The 19,981-nt window shown below is 33.8% G+C and overlaps 1 protein-coding gene across 10 annotated transcripts in view; it reads left to right on the top strand.

Moving 5' to 3' along the window:
- Positions 1–19,981, top strand: part of SLC4A7 (solute carrier family 4 member 7) — a 113,830-nt gene that overhangs the window by 89,613 nt on the left and 4,236 nt on the right. For 6 of the 10 annotated variants that reach the window (XM_082415105.1, XM_082415100.1, XM_082415104.1 and 3 more), the window contains 7 exons: positions 1,324–1,485; positions 1,632–1,883; positions 5,927–5,995; positions 7,384–7,557; positions 12,381–12,512; positions 14,795–14,892; positions 18,005–18,112. In XM_082415105.1, coding sequence (XP_082271231.1) covers positions 1,324–1,485; positions 1,632–1,883; positions 5,927–5,995; positions 7,384–7,557; positions 12,381–12,512; positions 14,795–14,892; positions 18,005–18,112 — 995 coding nt within the window. The other 4 variants (XM_082415102.1, XM_082415097.1, XM_082415101.1 and 1 more) reach the window with 2 other exon arrangements.

Below are 19,981 nucleotides of genomic sequence, written 5' to 3'. Positions count from 1 at the left end.
TTTACCAAGTCTTACAAATAGACAAAACTGTAAATTATATTAATGTAATTTCCTGTAATCCTGGTCCCATTTCCTTATTCTGGTTCCAAATATATCCTTGTTATTCATTTATCCAGCTTTCAAGTAGCAAACTGATTTCAAGGGGCTTAAAATACACTTGGGGAAACAAATTAAGAAACAGTTAAGAATATATGCATTGTATAGATAAAACATATTTATTCATGTGCAGTATTAAATATAAAGCAGTATAATGTATATCAGTGTGGGAAAATTATAATATCTGAATTCAAAAACAGTAGATTTCCCTTTTGTATTGACAAATGTTTTCATGTAGAAAAAACAGTCAATATGAAGTCTAAGTAATAGAAGCATTTAAATTTCAATATATCCAATATCCTCCAAGAATGCTGAACTCTTATGATCTTTAAAAATGTTTTATTATAAAACAAATTTTATGTTACAGCATTGAAATAGATTTTTAAAGTGCCAGATTTTTGTCAGCCAATGCTTTGGAAAAATAGTGTAGCGAGGCCCAGTTCTGCTTTAGTACTGACCCTGACAAGATCACTAGTCTGTAGGATCTCCAAAGCAGTTTAGTTTAGGAGTTGATCTAGTAGGTAAATTGATTTCACTTTATATGAAGTAGATAGGCGTGTGTTGAAAGGATACTCTACTTCACTTATCTATTCCTGCATAACAAACCTCCCAAAACATCATACCTTTAAACGACAACACTTTTTTTTGTTCATAAATCTGCGACAGTTGGGACTAGGCTTAGCTGGTTAGTGCTCTGGTCTCCTGGTTTGAGATCTTTTACGTGGCTGCAGTCTTTATTGCCTTGATGGGAGCCTGTCTGGGAGCTCAATTCAGACGGCTGAAGGAGCTGGGTAATTGCCTCCCCCCGCCCCCGTCTCATCACATTGTGTCTCATCCTCAAGAAAGCTTATCCAGGCTTACTCAGAGCTTAATCTCAGGGTTCCAAACGGGTTAGAGAAGAAGCAGCAGGGTCCCTTGAGATCAAGACTCAGAAAGCACAGGGTTACTTTGGCCTTATTCGCAGGTTCAAGGGGAGGAAATAGACTCCCCTTCTAGGTGGAAAGAGTGGCTGAGTCACGGGGACAAGAGACCTGCCTCTAGGGATGAGAAGAATTCCTATGGCTGTCCCTGCAAATAATTCACAATATATCCCAATATTTAATCCAGTCCTTTCCAGTCCCTTGGCATTTCTTGGGGTAGACACAGTCTGTGCTGTGGAAATTTTGTGCAGTAGGAGAAGGAAGCTTTTTTTTCTTTCCTTCTTTTAATCTTTAAATGTTTTAACAGCCTACTGATACAAATAGGGGCTGGATCATAAGCCCGTTGGGAGAAAATCCTTGGTGGACCTTATTAATAGCTGCTATTCCAGCTCTGCTTTGTACCATTCTCATCTTTATGGATCAACAAATTACAGCTGTAATCATAAACAGAAAGGAGCACAAGTTGAAGGTAATTTAAAAATTTTGTCCCAAGAATTGTTTCTTTGAGTTGGAGGTGGTGAAAATTAATTTCTTCTCTCTTTATAAGTAGTATAGAGTTTTAACCTAAAAGAACAATATAGGCTTACAAATATTCATGTTTGTTTCACTTTTCAGAAAGGAGCTGGCTATCACCTTGACTTGCTCGTGGTTGGTGTTATGTTGGGAGTTTGCTCTGTTATGGGACTTCCATGGTTTGTGGCTGCAACAGTGTTGTCAATAAGTCATGTCAACAGCCTAAAAGTTGAATCTGAATGTTCTGCTCCAGGGGAACAACCCAAGTTTTTGGGAATTCGTGAACAGCGGGTTACAGGGCTAATGATTTTTATTCTAATGGGCCTGTCTGTGTTCATGACTTCAGTACTAAAGGTAAAAATCTCTTTATTGCAATGTTTTAAAATCTTTCTTTATCATAAAATTTACACTTGGTTGTATGAAAGTGAAACATTAAAATATCTAAAATTAGTTTCATTTCCTAGAATTTACTTGGAAAATAATATTTTGGAATGGTGGTTAGTATAGTAGGCATCAGTGTTAGATTGTATCCTTTTAAAAAATCATGTAAAAGGGTAGTATTAAAGACTATAGAGTTTTGGAAGGAGTTAATCCATGGCTTAGTTATGATGTAAAAGAAGAATATACCAGAGGATTTTATAAGCATATTAGAAGAAGTAATATTGAAAGATAGATGAAACAGTTATTTGACCAAAATGTAAAAAATAATATTGCTATTAATTGAATTAATACATTCTTCCTGACAAAGAACGTGTTAATGAAATGAATGTATTAAATGAAATATAAGTAGTAGCACTCATTAGGAAAACAAAAAGAGCTAATACTATAAATGAAGCATGTAAGAAATTATACTTTATGATAAACATCTTTTAGTCACATCTGATCTTTACTGTACACATTCTACCTAATCTAGTGATTTAATAAAAAACAATAACCATAGCAAACGTAGCTAAGTATCTAATCTTAAATTTTCTATTCATCATGGAAGAGCTCAACTCCATTTCTTTTGATGTTTCAGTTATGTTTGTTGTAAAGAAAATTAATAAGTAAAAAGTTCTAAACTATTTATAAATTAGGGTACAAACGTGGAGTGTGTATGTGTGTGTGTGTTACATATTAACTAGAAAAATTGTAGTTAACACTAGAATTCTTTGGCCTCCTTTCATGGAGCCAATTAATTGACCAAATATTTGTTGAGTACTTTCTGTGCTATTAAGTACTGAGGCAACAATAATAAATAGGACACATTATTGTCTACTTTGAAAAACTTGGCAATCTACTTGGTGAAACAGATAGGCAAATGGGCAATTACTGCATAGTGGTGAGTATATTGTTAGAGGTGCTTGGGACAAGAGGAGAAATATGTAGTGCAGTCTTATGGGGATGCTGCGTCTCCTGATGAAGGTTGCCCTTTACATTTTTTAAGTAGTTCTAAAAATTTTTAAGTATTAACTGCATATAGGCAAAAAAATTCAAGTAGAATATCAAGAAAACTCTAAAATAAAAAGTTAGTCTATTTTCTCTCACTTTCCAAAAGCAACTCTCCAGAGGTAAACTTTTTACTCCTTTGTTTTTTAAGTTATTTTGTTAGTTAACACCATTATAGATCTATATACTTTTATAATTTTATTATTCACTTTATTATCTTTAGACTGAATCTCTTTGCCTAAGACAGTGATTCTTAAAGTCTAGTCCAAGGACCTCTGGGAGTCCCTGACACTCTCTCCGGGGTCTGCAGGAGCCTCCCTTTCCCAGTTATGTGACTGTGTTGAGGCCAGGTTGTCTTCATAGACTTTGGCCAGAACGATGTATTGTAGCAGATTTAATGCAGGTGCAGATATGAGAGTGTAGTTGTCTTCTGTTAAGCCACCCACTAAAGAGATTTACAGAAATACAGAACAGCGCTATCCTTCTCACTTAATCTTATGTTCTTTGGAAATTATAGTTTTCCAGTAAAAATATGTTTTTTATATTAACTTGTAATAGGTTTATTATTATTTCAAAATGAGTTTAAAAATAACCATTGGGACTTCCCTGTTGGCGCAGTGGTTAAGAATCTGCCTGCCAATGCAGAGGACACGGGTTCGATCCCTGTTCTGGGAAGATCCCACATACTGTGGAGCAACTAAGCCTGTGCGCCACAACTACTGAGTCCACGTGCTGCAACTACTGAAGCCCGTGCGCCTAGAGCCCGTGCTCTGCAACAAGAGAAGCCACTGCAATGAGAAGCCTGCGCGCTGCAACAAAGAGTAGTCCCTGCCCTCTGCAACTAGAGAAAGCTCGCATGTAGCAACCCAATGCAGCCAAAAATAAATAAAATAAAAAATAAAAAAACTATTTAAAAATTTTATTTTAATTTCTAATATGGTGAATATCTATCTATTTCCCACATACCTATATACCTAACTATTTATATATCTATATCTATGTCTATATATATATATATCTCTATATATAGAATCCACATAAAAGTATTTGGGGGGAGGGTCCTCAGTACTTTTTAGGAGTATAAAGGGGTCCTGAGACCAAAAACTTGAGAGCCTCTGACCTTAGTTTATGTCTTTCATGAGGATTTACCCCAAACATCCCATTCTCCCTTTCATCAGTTGTTTTTGGTTGGCTGTGTTTTTAGTTTTATTATTATTGTAAAGGTTACCAACATTTACACTCTGTGCTTTTTCTGTAAGTTAAATTATAGCAATGTAAGCCCTCTGGGAACACGTAATCAGTATTATGATGAAATAAATATTCGCTGAGGACTAGGCAGTGTGATCAGCCTGCGTGGAGGCAGAAATAACCCTTATTTCCCCAAACTCCTGCTGTTTCAGAATAATAGCCCAAGCCGCAAGACCTGAGAAGTTTTCTTAATATTTGTTGACTTCTCTTACTTAAAAAAAAGTACATATACAGGTTCCACTTTTTCTTGTATTTCTTTTTTGTATTGCTAAAGGAATTCCTTGAGTAATTTTTTCATGTCTGGTACCATAATTAGTAAACTTTCAGAGTTCTTGCATGTTTCAAAATTACCCTCTATGATTGATAGATGGATATTCATTTCAAGGTTCAAATTTATTTTTCTTTGAGTCTTAAAGTTATTGTTGCCTAGAGATCAGTGGTTCTAGTAAGAGGTCTGATATCTATTTGGTTTTTGTGTCTTCGGAAGCATCTTTTTCCTTTCTAGAAGCTACCAAAATGTCCTTTTTACTCTTAGAGTTTGGAAATTTCACTAGGATATTTAGGTAAATAGAGACTTTTAATTCACCTTGCTTCTCTCTCTGTGGGTCATTTTACTCTAGAAACTTGTGCCTTTAACTGTGGGAATGTTCTTCAGTTGTTTATTTCCTCTTCTCTATTTACTCTTAGGTATTTCTTCACTTTCAATTAGACAGATACTAGACTTTCCAGATATGTTGTTACATTCCTCTTCTCTACTCTCTCTCTCACTGTTAAAATTTCCTCCATTTTCCTTATCATTTTATTGATCTCTTTAGTCTTATCAAAATCATTGTTACAAAATTCTTTTAAATTATTTTGATAATTGTATCTTTAATTTCTGGGAGGTTTTTTTTTTCATTGGTTATTCATTATTCGTAGCATTCTGAAGTTGCTTTATGGATTAAATATTTTCTTGAGATTCCCTGAGGATATTGATTAGATTTTTGACATGTTTTCTTTTCTCCCACGGTCCTTAGTTAAGGACATACGAGGTTGTTTAATAGAGAACGAGTGTGATTCTCCTCTGGCTGTTAGGTCTTTTTTCCTTATAGGTCTCTCCCTTGGGTGAGTGCTGATTGTGGTGTTTGAATCAATGAATGGGGCCTGTTGCTGGCTTTCCTGTGGGATGCCTGGGCATGGACTAGGTAGGCAATTTGGGATCCCCCTAACTGCCAAAGTAACAATGACATTTTTTTTGCAGGATGGTGTTTATTTATTATACGTATTCAGTAAATGGTATTGTATAGCAGTCACTGTAGTGGTAGTGATAGTAATAATAATGGCTAACAGTTTTTGAGTGATTGATATGTACCATGTGTTTTTCTGAGTATTTTATGAGTTTGAAGTTTTTTCATCTTCAAGGCAATCTGATACAGAAACTAAAACAGAGAGGTTAAGGCTCAAGAAGAGGTTAACTGGGTTTTTAAGCCAAGTAGTCTGATTGTAGTGCCTGTGCTCTTAACCACAGAACACAGTCCCTTCTTAGGGGGAAACATGTAGATGGTGAATGATTCTTCAAGGAGGTGGTGATTGTTTACTGGCATTTTTCTTTGTTATAGAAAAGTCTCATCACTGAAAGATCTTTTAACTCTATCTCATAGGCACTGACTATGTTTTTATGTATTTTTTATGTGAAATTGTTCTGGTAACATGGGTTCTAACTGTGGTCATTTTACTTACAGTTTATTCCAATGCCTGTTCTATATGGTGTTTTCCTCTACATGGGAGTTTCCTCATTAAAAGGAATCCAGGCAAGTCTTAAGCATTTAATAACTTTGTAAAAAAAACTTAAACATTTTATATTTGCAGTGATTGTTTTTGTGATGGTAGTGATTTATCCTCTGATATTTTGGGGGCAGGTTAACTAGTGACTTCAAATCCACATTTTCCAAGTAATTATTGCTTACTGCACATTTTTTTTTTCCCCCGAGAGTGAGATCATGAACTGTTATGTCCTTACCTATTTTTAATTGAAGCTAATGAAAGGTAACTATCAATGAAGACTAGTATAGTAAGAGGGAGGATCAAAAGGATTGGAATGGGGGAAAAGGGGCTGTTTCTGACATGTTAGAACAGCAGTTTCAGTTGCTTAAAAAGAAAATGTAGGTATTAGTCTTCTATAACCATGGTAATACCTGCCATTTGTATGGTGCAGTACAGCTTATAGAGCCTAGTATACAGATGATTTTCTGTGATCCTCAAAACAACTTTGGGATACGAAAGGAAGAAATACTAATTTTGTAAATCATGAAACAGAAATAGACTTACTGAAGGTTTTTAAGTAAGCAATGGAGCCAAGGCTAGAATCTAGTGTTTTCACTACTGTTTTGTCTTATTTATAGTATTTCTTGGGAAACAAGCTGATAGAATGAATTAGGATTTGTGTGAATCCAGCCTTAGTGTGGAACGTGTAGCTGCTCAGGCAGGGTTGGCACCACTCACCCAGTCCTGGCCTTGAGCAGCGTGTGGTCCCGAGCTGCCGGCTTCTGGCTGCCGGGTATCTCAGACGCACCAGCGTTTTTTTTTTCCAACACAGTCCAGTATCTACTCTCCGGTGGTCAAGAGATGATCTCATTAACTCAGTTGATTGTTTTACAACAATTTTGTGAGGTATGTAGGGCTGATCTTATTCCCGGTTTATAAATGAGGAAATTAAAGCTCAAAAGGACCAAGGAATTGGCTCATAGTTTCCTTTTCACTGGGTGAAAAATTAGTAATTGTTACCTCAGGTTATTTTCATAAAATTGGTAATGTTAGACTTAGAAAGTACCTTGGGAGATTGTTACTCTTTTATTTTACATGTTAGAAAACAAGGTCAGAGAGATTAAATGACTTGTGCATTTGATTATAGCAGATAAATTTATCGAAATATTTTAATTCCCCAATTTAAAACATTTTGACTTGAGTTTTCTGATTAATGAATTACATTTGTTTAAGTGGTTGCCTTGATTTTTTTTTTTTCCTCCTTGGATCAAGATGTTGCAAACTGAAACATTCTCCTGTGTTATCACGGCATATCAGGGAAGTTAGAGTTTAAATCACAAAACTCTAAAGTAGAATACAGTTTCTTTTCCTAAGTAGCAGAAATGAAATTTTTGTTGAAAACTTTTTCTTGTTTTGCTTTCCATTCGATATGCAGTTTTTTGACCGTATAAAATTATTTGGAATGCCCGCTAAGCACCAGCCCGACCTGATTTACCTCCGCTACGTGCCGCTCTGGAAGGTCCACGTCTTCACAGTCGTCCAGCTCACCTGTCTGATCCTCTTGTGGGTGATAAAAGCTTCGGCTGCTGCAGTAGTTTTTCCCATGATGGTAAGATTTTTTTTTTTCAGACTTCATCAGTAATTAATAACATTTTTGTGTGTTTTGGTAGTACTTATCTTACTAATATTTATAATTGACTTTCAGAAAAGGATTTTAAGCACCTTAGGTGTTTTGAAATGTGAATTAGCCCTTTCTAGCTATGAAACCAATAGTTTTCAAAATTGAATTTGCTTGTCATTTTCTAATTTTGGTTTGTTTTTGATTTTTAGTCCTTGGGTATAGAACACTGTTCTGTATTTTTAAACAACTTCAGAGTTTAGGACGTTTATGAAGCAAATATGATAGCCTAACTTAAAAGCCAGAGCAACCAGAGCAACATGGTTCTTTAATAGGTTATTTCAATACATCTTTTTCAGAAATTAATAGATCTAGAAGTCAAAAAGTAATAAAGATTATAGATGATATTAATAATTCATTACATTATCATATAATTTAATAATTATTCATAATTTAATCATTAAATTATCACATTTCAAAATTGCATTTTGCAAATAGGGAATATTCATCCTTTGTAAATATTATGCAGAAGTTGCTTTATGTACATGGCCACAAAGAAAATCTTTAAAAATTAAAAAGTTGAGAAAATTATGCAGTTAATATTCCCTGATCACAAATAAATTAAATTACAAATGAATAGTGAAAAGTCACTAAAAAATATTCAGTATTTAGAAATTAAATTCTGAAATAAGCCCTGGGTGGAAAACTGAGTTAAAAAAACCATTGTGGAGATACTGAAATGAATAACTTTTTATCTATGAGATAGAGCTAAAGTTATACTCGTAGGAAAATGTGTACCCTTCGTTGCCCTTATTTTTTCAAGAAGACTTAAAATAAATGCAACCAAGTTTTTTATTTGTAAAGATCAATAATGGATGAACTCATTAGTAAAGAAGAACATGAGAGAGCAAAATATACAAGATTAAGAAAGAGAAAAGATACATAATAACCACAGCTATGGAAGAGATTTGAGGGGTTTTAAGAAAACAGTACATGAATCTATAGCAGTAAATATGAACATCTAGAGTAGAGGTCAATAAACTTTTTTATGTAAAGGGTCAGATAGTAAATATTTTCGGCTTTGTAGGCCACTAGAATATTATACAGACACTTATATAACGAGAGAAGTTTCCACAATTTTTTATTGATAAAATTCAAAATAATTGTACGGTTTTAGTTTTTTTTTTTTAATGAAAGACTGCTAATGAGAAGAATGGAAATTTTTCACTTGGGACAATATTTCACTTAATTGGAGTTAAAAGTTTACTGTTCCTCTCATCAAATCAGTTCTAAATGTTCATCTGTAAAAGCTAGTCTTAGCTCACAAGCCATACAAAACAGGTGGTGGAAAGGATTTATCCCAGGGGCTTGTGGTTTGCCTACCCCTGATGCAGAGGAAAAAGCCCACTATTTACTACTGTTATTTGATATGAATTGAAAGTTCTAACTGTGATGTGAGATAAGAGTAATATAATAATTGGTATAAAGAGAAGATAACATTATTTGTTGGTAATGTGATTGTATACCTATTAACCCAAATGACTCAAAAAAGACTAAAATCTCTAATAGAATTAATTAGAATTTTGTTAGGGTGGCTGGATACAAGAAAACATGAAAATTAGTATGCAGGCTCTATCTTAGTAATAATGCTAAAAATTGAAATGAAAAAAATTTTATTCACAATAGTGGCCAAACACTATAAAATAGTTAATAAATTTAAAAGGAAAAACCTACTTAAAGAAAAAAAACTTTATAATAATATTTGTATTAGTTTCTTAGGGCTGCTATAACAAAGTATCACAAACTCGTTGGCTTAAAGCAACAGAAATTTGTGCCACAGTTCTGGAGGCCAGAAGTCAGAAATCAAGGTTTGGACAGGGCCCTGCTCCCTCCAGAACCTGCTTCCAAATAAAGTCATATTATGAGGTATTAGGGGCTGGGACTTAAATATTTTCATGGGAGACACAAGTCAACCCTTAACAATATTGAAGGACATAAAATTAAGACCTGAACAGATAGAAATATATACCATGTTCTTTGTTTTGCATACTTAGTATTATAAAAATGTCACTTCCAAGTATGAAGCCTACTGGTTTTATTTGCATGTGTGTTTGTGTGGGGGTGGGGTTGGTATCAGTGTGAACTGGGTAATTTTAAAGTTTATAGAGAAAAATAGATACCAGAGCCACAACAACATGGATGGTAGACATACTCTGTGTCTTACTGGGGTGTGCTTTATAAGAGTACATGTATTTTTCAAAAGCATTAAACTCTACACCTGATATTTTTTTATTTACTATATTTAAATTGTATATTAATGAAAAGATAAAGATATAATAAATACCAGAGAATAACAAAACAAAGATAATTATAATTCAGAATTCCTGGCTGGGTCCGGGGGTGAGGGGCTTCGCTGTTCCTGTGCTGATACCATAGTGTTTTGATAACTGAATATTTACAAATTGCTGTCAAGTCAGCATAGCTAATACAGTATGAAATTGGCATAGGAATTGACAAATAGATCAGAAAAACAGACTAATGAGTCCAGAAATTTGTAAGAATATATGAGAATTTACCACCCGAATAACATAAGCGGATTATTTCATTAAAGGCGGTAATTCATTTAAATGGGAAAATTTAGTATATAGTGTTAGAAGATTTGACTGCATACTGGGAGCTAAATAAAGTTGCTATCTTATATCATATTCAGAAAGAAATAATAAATCAATTCAGGATTTAAATGTTAAAATGAATTGTAGTAGAAAATCTTGAAGATTATTTGTATAATCCAGTGATTGAAGGTAATTTTTCAAAGAAGGTAGAGAAATCCAACAGTAAAAGAAAGATGATATATTTGACCACATGATAATTGTTTTGTATGTCCTTATTAAAATCAGATTGTGAACTGGGAGAAAATATTTGTAACATATAAGACAGATAAAGTGTTTCTGTCCAAACCACCCAGAACTTTTAGGAGTTCATGAACAGCAGTCAATTGAAAAAACAGGCAAAAGACAGGAAATAGTGAAAACAGAAGATGGAAAACATAGTTAGAACACTGACATAAATCGCAGCAATGTCTATTTGGATCCACCTCCTAGAGTAATGAAAATAAAAGCAAAAATAAACAAATGGGACCTAATCAAACTTATGAGTTTTTAACAGCAAAGGAAAGCATAAACAAAATGAAAAGACAGCCCACAGAATGGGAGAAAATATTTGCGAACTATGTGACTGACAGGGATTAATCTCCAAAGTACAAAAACAGCTCATGCAGCTCAATATCAAAAAAACAAACAACCCAGAACATCTAAATAGACATTTCTCCAGAGAAGACATACAGATGGCCATAAAGCACATGAAAAGCTGCTCAACATCGCTAATTATTAGAGAAATGCAAATCAGAACTACAGTGAGGTATCACCTCACACTGGTCAGAATGGCCATCATCAAAAAGTCTCCAAACAGTAAATGCTGGAGAGGGTGTGGAGAAAAGGGAACCCGCCTACAGTGTTGGTGGGAATGTAAATTGGTTCAGCCACTATGGAGAATAGTATGGAGGTTCCTCAGAACCTCCTTTAGGTTCTAACTAAAAATAGAGCTGCTACCATATGATCCAGCAATCCCACTCCTGGGCATGTATCCAGAGAAAACCATAATTCGAAAAATACATGCACCCCAGTATTCACTGCAGCACTATATAATAGCCAAGACATGGAAGCAACCTAAATATCCATCAACAGATGAATGGATAAAGATGATGTGGTATTTATATATACAATGGAATGTCACTCAGCCATAAAAAAGAATGAAATAATGCCATTTGCAGCAACATGGTTGGACCTAGAGATTATCATACTAAGTGAAGTAAGTCAGATAGAGAAAGTCAAATATCATATGATATCACTTATATGTGGAATCTAAAAAAAAATGATACAAAGGAACTTCTTTACAAAACAGAAACAGACTCACAGACATAGAAAACAAACATATGGTTACCAAAGGGGAATGGTGGTGGGGAGGGATATATTAGGAGTTTGGGATTAACGTATACATACTACTATTGTATATATAAAAGGTAATCCACAAGGACCTATTGTATAGCACAGGGAACTCTACTCAATATTCTGTAATAACCTCTGTGGGAGAAGAATCTGAAAAAGAATATAGATATATGTATATGTATAACTGCATCACTTTGCTGTACACCTGAAACTAACACAACATTGTGAATCAACTATACTCCAATATAAAATAAAAATTTTTTTTAAATAAAGTAAAAAAAAAAAAAAAAAAAGAGGAAATCCAAATGTCCAGTGAACATTTGAAAACATCTTCAACCTCAGCAGCAGTTGAAGAAAAGCAAATTAAAGAACAATGTGTCTTTTTCACAAATATAATTTGAAAGTTAAAACCTAATGCTGGAAAATGGGTTCTCTAACGCATTGCTGAAGAGATTTTTAAAAATTATATCTACTTAAATAATGTACATAATGTAAAGTCATCATAAAAATTAATAATCATGTTTGTGAAGACTCATCATGCTTAATCTGCTTTATAGTTTTATGCAGAGTTCAAGGGATTTATATAGGAAAAGGCTAAAAATGTCATTTCCTTTATGTCTTTGAGCAGAAAGTTGAAAAATATAAATAGGTGACTCAGTTTCTTTGGAATAAGATAGTGTATGAAATCATTTTAAAATAAAATATGTGAAGTACTTTTCAATTTACGATTTAATAAATACTTTTTCTCCAAGTGATATAATTTGTATATTTTTAGATGTTACTTAATATTCTCTCCATCACTTTTTAAAGGTTCTTGCGTTAGTCTTTGTACGCAAACTCATGGATCTGTGTTTCACAAAGAGAGAGCTTAGTTGGCTTGATGATCTCATGCCAGAAAGTAAGAAAAAGAAAGAAGACGACAAAAAGAAAAAAGAGAAAGAGGTAAAAAAAGAATTTTAAATATACACTATTCACTTATTGTTTAATATTTTGTACCAAGTAGCAAGCACTATTATAGTCACTTTGATGGAATCAACTCCTTCAGTCCTCCTAAGAACCTTATTATTATAAAGTGTAGGTACTTTTATTATCCCCAATTTACAAATGAGGAAACAGAGAGAGAGAGAGGTTAGTAGGTAGTTTGTCCTAAACACAGGCTCTTACCCATTTTACCAACTTGCCTTTAGCCCTTGCACAAAAATACTTAAAAAAAAAATTACATATCATGTGTATACTAAATCAACAGAAGAATTTACCAGTATTAAAACATAGGTAACACAAAATAATTCTACATCATAGTCTCTCATCTAATATAACCTTAAATGTACATAAGTACATTTTAGCATACATTTTAATTTTAACAGCATTTTAATAATCTGGCATATTTTGGGTTGGCCAAAAAGTTTGTTTGGGTTTTTCCGTTACATCTTACAGAAATGAACTTTTTGACCAACCCAGTGTAAGGACAAAAAGGACTTTAAGTAAATATCTTTTTACAGAAAGTATAGTAAAACTTTAGTTTTTATATTCAATATTATGTACCCTTAGTTGATTTGTATATTGAGATTTACATGAATACTCTTTTCTGAATTTGATTTTTTTTAAATAACCAGCTCAATACTATAACCTAGTAAGAAGGACAAATAAATACTTGAGTATGTAGCATAGGTGATTTTGTTGATTTTAGTGCCTCACTTAATTTTCCCATTCAGAATATTGTTTGAAAATCAAAGATAAGAAGATATGCATTTTTAAAAGTTGTGGTCCTATTTAAATAGATCTCAAAATTGCTGGGGTTTTTTTCTAATTTTTGAGGGAAATCAGCATAATTTATAATTTAAAATGTATTAATTTATAACTTATATTGCATAGTTATTATGGAAAAACATTTATTAAAGTTTTGCAGACAAATGCGTTTAGGGCTTGTTGGCATTTTTTCATGGTTTCGATTGATTTTTCAGTGCTGATTTATGGCAAAATTACTGGTTGTGTATTTACTTTTCAACAAAAATTTTGCCTTTTTAATTAGACACTAATTAAAACATTTGGATTGAGTCTGCAAAATTTTTAAGAGCTTTGTTTCCTTCAAAGCTATATATGTATGTAAATGTTTATGAACTTGATGATTTTTCAAATAGGATATAATCTATTTATAAAATACTTAGGTAAAATTGCTTGCTTATTCCTATATCAGGGAGAATAAGGTTATTTGCATATCACAAAACAAAAGTAAAGCTGGCTTAAACACAAGAGCTTATTTTCTCCTATAGAAGGAATCTTGAAAGTAAGTGATCTGGTGTGATGGCTCCACAAAGTTATCTGGAACTCTGCTGCTTTTCTCCCAGCTCGGCATAGACTTTCCATCCTCAGAATCCCCTGATGGGTCAGAAGGGCTGCTGAGTTTGAGCTGTCATGTCAGCATCAGAGACAGCAGGAGGTAGACCGTGGGCAGCTCCACCCTGCCATCCAGAATGGCATCCAGGAATTTCCACTGACACCACACTGAGTTACAAGGAGTGCTGGGAAATTTAGTTTAGGTTTTATTTTTTAATCTTTTATTATTTTTGTTAAAACTGGGTGCATCGCCACCCCCAAGTACTGGGATTTCTATCAGTAAGACAGAGGAGAGAATGCTCTTTCTGTCTCTGCTGTACTGCCCACCCTCCCCATTATAATTGTGTCATGATTTTGGCTGTTTCTTAGCTAAGGTGTTCTCAACCTGGGGTGACTTTCTGATGGTCAAAAAGGGGCTGCTACTGGCATCTAGTGGCCTGCTGAACATCCTGCATACACAGGACTGCCTCCCAGACAAAGAATTGTTTGGCTCTAAATGTCAGTATCGCTGAGATTGAGAAACCCTGCCTTATCCAAGTGAGGTTTTGCTTATACTTTAATGAGAGTTATGAGGTTTCACAAAATTTTGTTGCTCATTGTATGCCTGTGTAATAATTGATAATAAAATTTATGTAGCTAAATTGATATTTAAACAGTATCAGTGATTATTAACTTATAGGGGTGAAAGTTACAACCTCTTAAAATTAATCTTTACAAGTGGTTGTTTTCATCTTGTGCTACAAGTATGTGTTCATGGAAAAATTTTCAGTCATGGCAGATTAAATAATATTGTCAGTTTGGTTTTCTGATTCTTTAAGATACTAATATATTAATTGGTCCTCCTGGAAATATTCTGGGAAAAGTAATCTCTTCATGTATGTGCTTTAAAGGAAGCTGAGAGAATGCTTCAGGCTGGTGAAGATACAGTGCATCTTCCATTTGAAGGGGGAAGCCTCTTGCAGATTCCAGTTAAGGCGCTAAAATACAGGTGAGATGCAGCTTCATCCTTTAAAATGTGCTTCATTTACATGTCAGATGCATGAATAAGCCATGCAATGTTTCTTTAAAGTCATGTTACCTGTTTTTTAAAAGATGACAAATACTGCATCTGACATGTGGGCTAAAGGAGGGCTTCTGCAGGTGGAAAAGAAAGTCACTGGCTCATCCTCCTTCTCGCTTGCACGAAGGAGTGAAGGAGACCTTGGCATCCATTGCAAGCAGAGATTGTCTTGTCGTTCATCACTCCTTCTGTTTCAGTGACGTTTAAAATCAGTCGTAGAATATTCCCATTCTCTCAGTAGTACAGCTTTTTTTTGTTCTGCCTTTCATTATGGCTGGGGTTGGTGTATGCTGGAAAAAAAACATTTGTAATCCATTTTTTGATAACCTGTGACAATGTGACTATGTTTAGAGGCCCTAGAACTCTCCTGCGGTTTCCAAAGGTGTGATTTGACCATTGGCAGTGAGGGCTAATACTAGGGAAAAATTATTGTTTCATATATAGTTTATCACGTATGATTTTGGCGATTTATATTTGAATCTAAGAACTAAATATAGAGGTTGGGAAATGTAAGCTTTTTTGTAGATTAAAAACCTCTATTATTTATGTACACATCTGATTCTTCTACACATTTATTCTATTTATGACTGGCCATTTATAGAAGAAAGATCTGTTTTAGAATATATATAGGTTCCTTCCTTGACCAGTTAATGGAAAATGTTTGTTGATATTTAATTATCTTGCTTCAACCTTTTTTCATTTTTAACTTATCTTTATAGTTTTTATAAGGGCACATTTGGACTTATACATGTTTATTAGTTTTGATAAATGAATTCACAAGTAATTTTTCTCTAATACTTTTTATCATTGGTATTATTAACTTTTATCATTGGTATTATTCTTTGTCACCTTTATCATTGGTATTATTCTTTGTCACCTTTCATGATTTTGCCTCAAATTTGTATATACCTAAAATTAAATGTCAAGTATAGACGTTTTGATATATCCAAATAGAGTGCTCTGCTTCTCTAGATTCTGTCAATGTTTCTTAAATGAATTAATGTATTGACTTTGTTGCTAAAAAGAGTATAGGGGGGCTTCCCTGGTGGCGCAGTGGTTGAGAATCTGCCTGCCAATGCAGGGGACACGGGTTCGAGCCCTGGTCTGGGAAGACCCCACATGCCGCGGAGCGACTGGGCCTGTGAGCCACAGTTGCTGAGCCTGCGCGTCTGGAGCCTGTGCTCCGCAACAAGAGAGGCCACAATAGTGAGAGGCCCGCACACCGCGATGAAGAGTGGCCCCCGCTCGCCGCAACTAGAGAAAGCCCTCGCACAGAAACGAAGACCCAACACAGCCATAAATAAATAGATAAATAAATAAATAAAAATTTAAAAAAAAAAGAGTATAGGAACTGCCGTGATAGTTACTGGTGACTCACCAGTTTGCTGAGGTTGTTTGCCACTTAATTTCTTCAGGTCCTGCATTATCTCTTCCTCACTGTGATTACACTTGGATCTTGACAAATTTAAATGGAGTCCATGCTTACACTGTCTAATATTTAACAAAAAGAATGGGTATATATATATTTACTTTTGTCTTTTAAATGATGACGTGAACCATGATTAATGTCATTTGGATTAAAACTTGAACATCCAGAATGCCAGGAACTGGCTGACCTGTTTATTTGCCAGAATTTTAAATCTTAAGTAGCTTTGGATTACTTGCCATGAAAATGGAGTGAGATAACATATGAAAGCATCTGGAAACTGTAAAGTCCTATAAAATATGAAAATAATTTATTTAATGTAGACAAAATTTTTCCCATCTAGTTTTATTTTGGGGAAAAACAAAATGTATACTTTCTTCAAAAAAGGTCTCAATTTCTATAACGGGAAAGTTCTTGCTTAGAGAAGATCATTTAGAAGCTAGAAAGTGCTTCAAGAACTTCTCTCTTCAGTTATTTGAAGTTGGCAACTGAGCAAAAAAACGTTTTCTTGGGGTAGACAGGGTTTCAAGTTGGATGGCTCTGCCATGGTGAATTTGGGTGTTCAAATTTGTGCACTTTTAAAAACTTCACTTGGTGAAGCAGCCATTCCTAGAGAGTCTCCAGTGGCCACGTCACTCTTTACTGCAGTCTTACATCATAAACGACATGCAGATTTAAAGTGTGAACAGATGACTGCTCTTTAGTCATAACCTGGCTGCCAGCACATTGTTAATTTAACATCTCATTTGACATTTGTATTTGTCGCTTGTTTACATGAAATGTTTTCCTTTTGGTGAAGAAAAAGGACTTGCAAATATATTCCTGTTAACTTCCTAGTACTTTCATGTTACTCCAAACTGACAACCTTGAACCCAAAATTATTATGGATATCTTCATTATTGGATTTGGGGTCTTGAGGTAATTTTTGCAATATTTCACAGAGACATGGAATGGTTACATTTGTTTCTTATAATGAAAGGACAGTATTTGGATTTTGATAAATTTTATATAGTAACACCTTCATACTAAAAATATTACTGATATGGTAATACCAGCTAAAAGCAGTACTTATAAACCTTTTTTGTGTGTTATCTGTTGAAGTATTTTAATTTCTAATTTTAAAGTGTCCCATTTCCCAGAATTCTTTTTAATGATTTTTAAAAGCTATGAAAAAAATTTTTTTAATCCTGATTGTAATTTTTCTTTACATACTTTGGATAGTTGTTTGCTGCAATTGAAATTCGCGCAGATTATAAAAGTTTTCTAACTGACTTGAGGCTGTATCACTTTTTATATTTATAAGCACATTAATATATTCCTTTATGTTATTTCAATAGTATACTTATAGCCAAGATAATCACCTTTGGGCATCATTGCCAATTTAATTAGTCTCATTGCTAGTTTTGATTATAAAGAAAAATGCAATTCCCCTTGAGACCTTTATAATAGAACTCCAAAATACTGCTATCTTGCTAGATCTCGGTTTAAGTGCATGACAAAGAGTTTTCTCAATTTTAAGTTGATGAAAGCAAATATGATATAGATAATAGGAATGACAATATTAATGCTTTTGCAAGTACTGAATACTAACCAGAAAGTGTATTTGTTCTTCAGTGTTGATCCCTCAGTTGTTAACATATCAGATGAAATGGCCAAAACTGCACAGTGGAAGGCACTGTCCATGAATACTGAGAATGCCAAAGTAACCAGATCTAACACGAGGTAGCTGTAATGATTTATGCATTTTCTAACTATAGCCAACTTTCAGTTTACTTATGGATAGCTATTCAGGAAAACCATTAAATTTAACTCAGTTTACCTAATTTATATTCTCTTTACTTAACAAAACCAACCTTTTTTTCTTCCTCTTTTTCTTCCTTCTTCCTTTCATCTATCCATCATTCCACTGTATACTGGAAGCAGATATAGGTGCTGATTGTTTTGTTATTTTTTAAATTTATAGTTGCCTATTTCAAAAAAGAATTGTTTTGTAATAAAAATGAATATATACGTATGGAATAAATATATAAAAGATCAGAAACCATATAAAGAAAGATAATTACTAGGGATTGAATACTAAAATAGAATACTACCTCAATCATGCTTTCTGATGGTCCAAAAAAAAAAAAGACTTTCTTTTGTTTTGCTTTGTTTCAGCCTACTATTTCTTCGGTGAGGTAAACATTTTCCTAGAAGATATTTGTAAGAAATTTAATCCATGGGTGTAAAGGCCATTCAGTTTTATAATGGACCATGTATTACACAACTGTTTCATAACCCCTTCCTTATATTTCTTGTTATGTAATAACCCTTTTTTCTTTCTTTCCCACTCACTTCAAGACCTAAACCTCAGGAATTCTGGCTTGATAATGATTAGTACATTGATCCCTTAGGTCTCTGGAGAAGTTAGGTATTATCCTGTAGAGTACTCAGTCATTCATAGTCAACAAATATTTTTTTTGTTGTACACTTTGTGCCAGATGCTGTGTTGGGTGTCAGTATATTCTGCTTGGGTGTCAAAAATTAAAACTTTTCCAGGCAAGCAATCACATAGCTATTTCTGTTTAGTTATTGTCTTTCTGGCAACTGTCTTTTGATAATGATTGATTAGGTTTTTCTCCAAGATATCTTTCCCTACCTCCTTTTAGAACCTTGCTCCTACTTAATCTCAGTTATCAACTCTTTTGGTTTTCTCTCATCATTTCTTGAGTTTGAATTCTCTAAGCTAGACTGTTTCCTTCACTTCTATGTTTGATCTCAAAAGTTTTTAAGTTAAACTTTTTGTCATTTTGGATTATTTCATGCAGCCAGAATTTCACTAGATACTCTTTTTACTCTTAGTAATTTTTCACACCTTGTCAGCACCCCTGGCCCAGAATGTTAGTATAGTTAGGATAAATAGAAAGACCTTACAGTAGTATTATTTTGTCTTTTATACTTCTGCCTTTCATTCAGGTTGCCCCTCAATTCAAAATCACATGGGAAGAAAGGGAATGTTTTGTTACATTGTTGAACAGAAAAATGTTTGGGTTATCTTCCTTCAGTTTTGTCTGGAGAAGGCAGCAAACCATAGCGTGTTTCTATCTTTCGCAAAATTTTCAAAGCCCAGATATTCATGTTACAATTAAATCAGTTAATCAGTTAAATCCATATACATGGAATCATTGTATTTGATATTAACTTGAAAATGTAGAATTGTATTTTGATCTTGTATTTGTGAACCAGATTTGGGGAGATAAGATTTGTTACATTTTGCAGGAAATTATTTGATGCTTATTTATATTGACAAAGATTAATTTTTAATGAATTTGTCAGTAAAATAAAAGTCAAATGCTACAACTGTTCACATATAAAGTAAAACTATTAAGTCAAGCACAGTCATCATACACTGACCAATTTTAAGGAGCTCCTCTTCAGTTGTAAGAAAAATGTGAAATTTAGTGGCAAAAATATCTTTAAAAAGCTAAGACTTTTTAATATTTGCCTTTCCAGTTAAGTTTACTGATATGAAAAGAAAGCAGTAAGATAGTAATAGCAAGTTGTATGTTTATGGTACTAATAGTTGTCTCAAAAGGCTCTTATGGATATTTA

The sequence above is a fragment of the Balaenoptera physalus genome (genome assembly GCF_965194825.1).
Source record: "Balaenoptera physalus genome assembly, chromosome: 11".
NCBI classification, from domain to species: domain Eukaryota; kingdom Metazoa; phylum Chordata; class Mammalia; order Artiodactyla; family Balaenopteridae; genus Balaenoptera; species Balaenoptera physalus.
The sequence above is the reverse complement of the archived record's forward strand: the minus strand, read 5'-3'. Positions and strand labels throughout refer to the sequence as shown.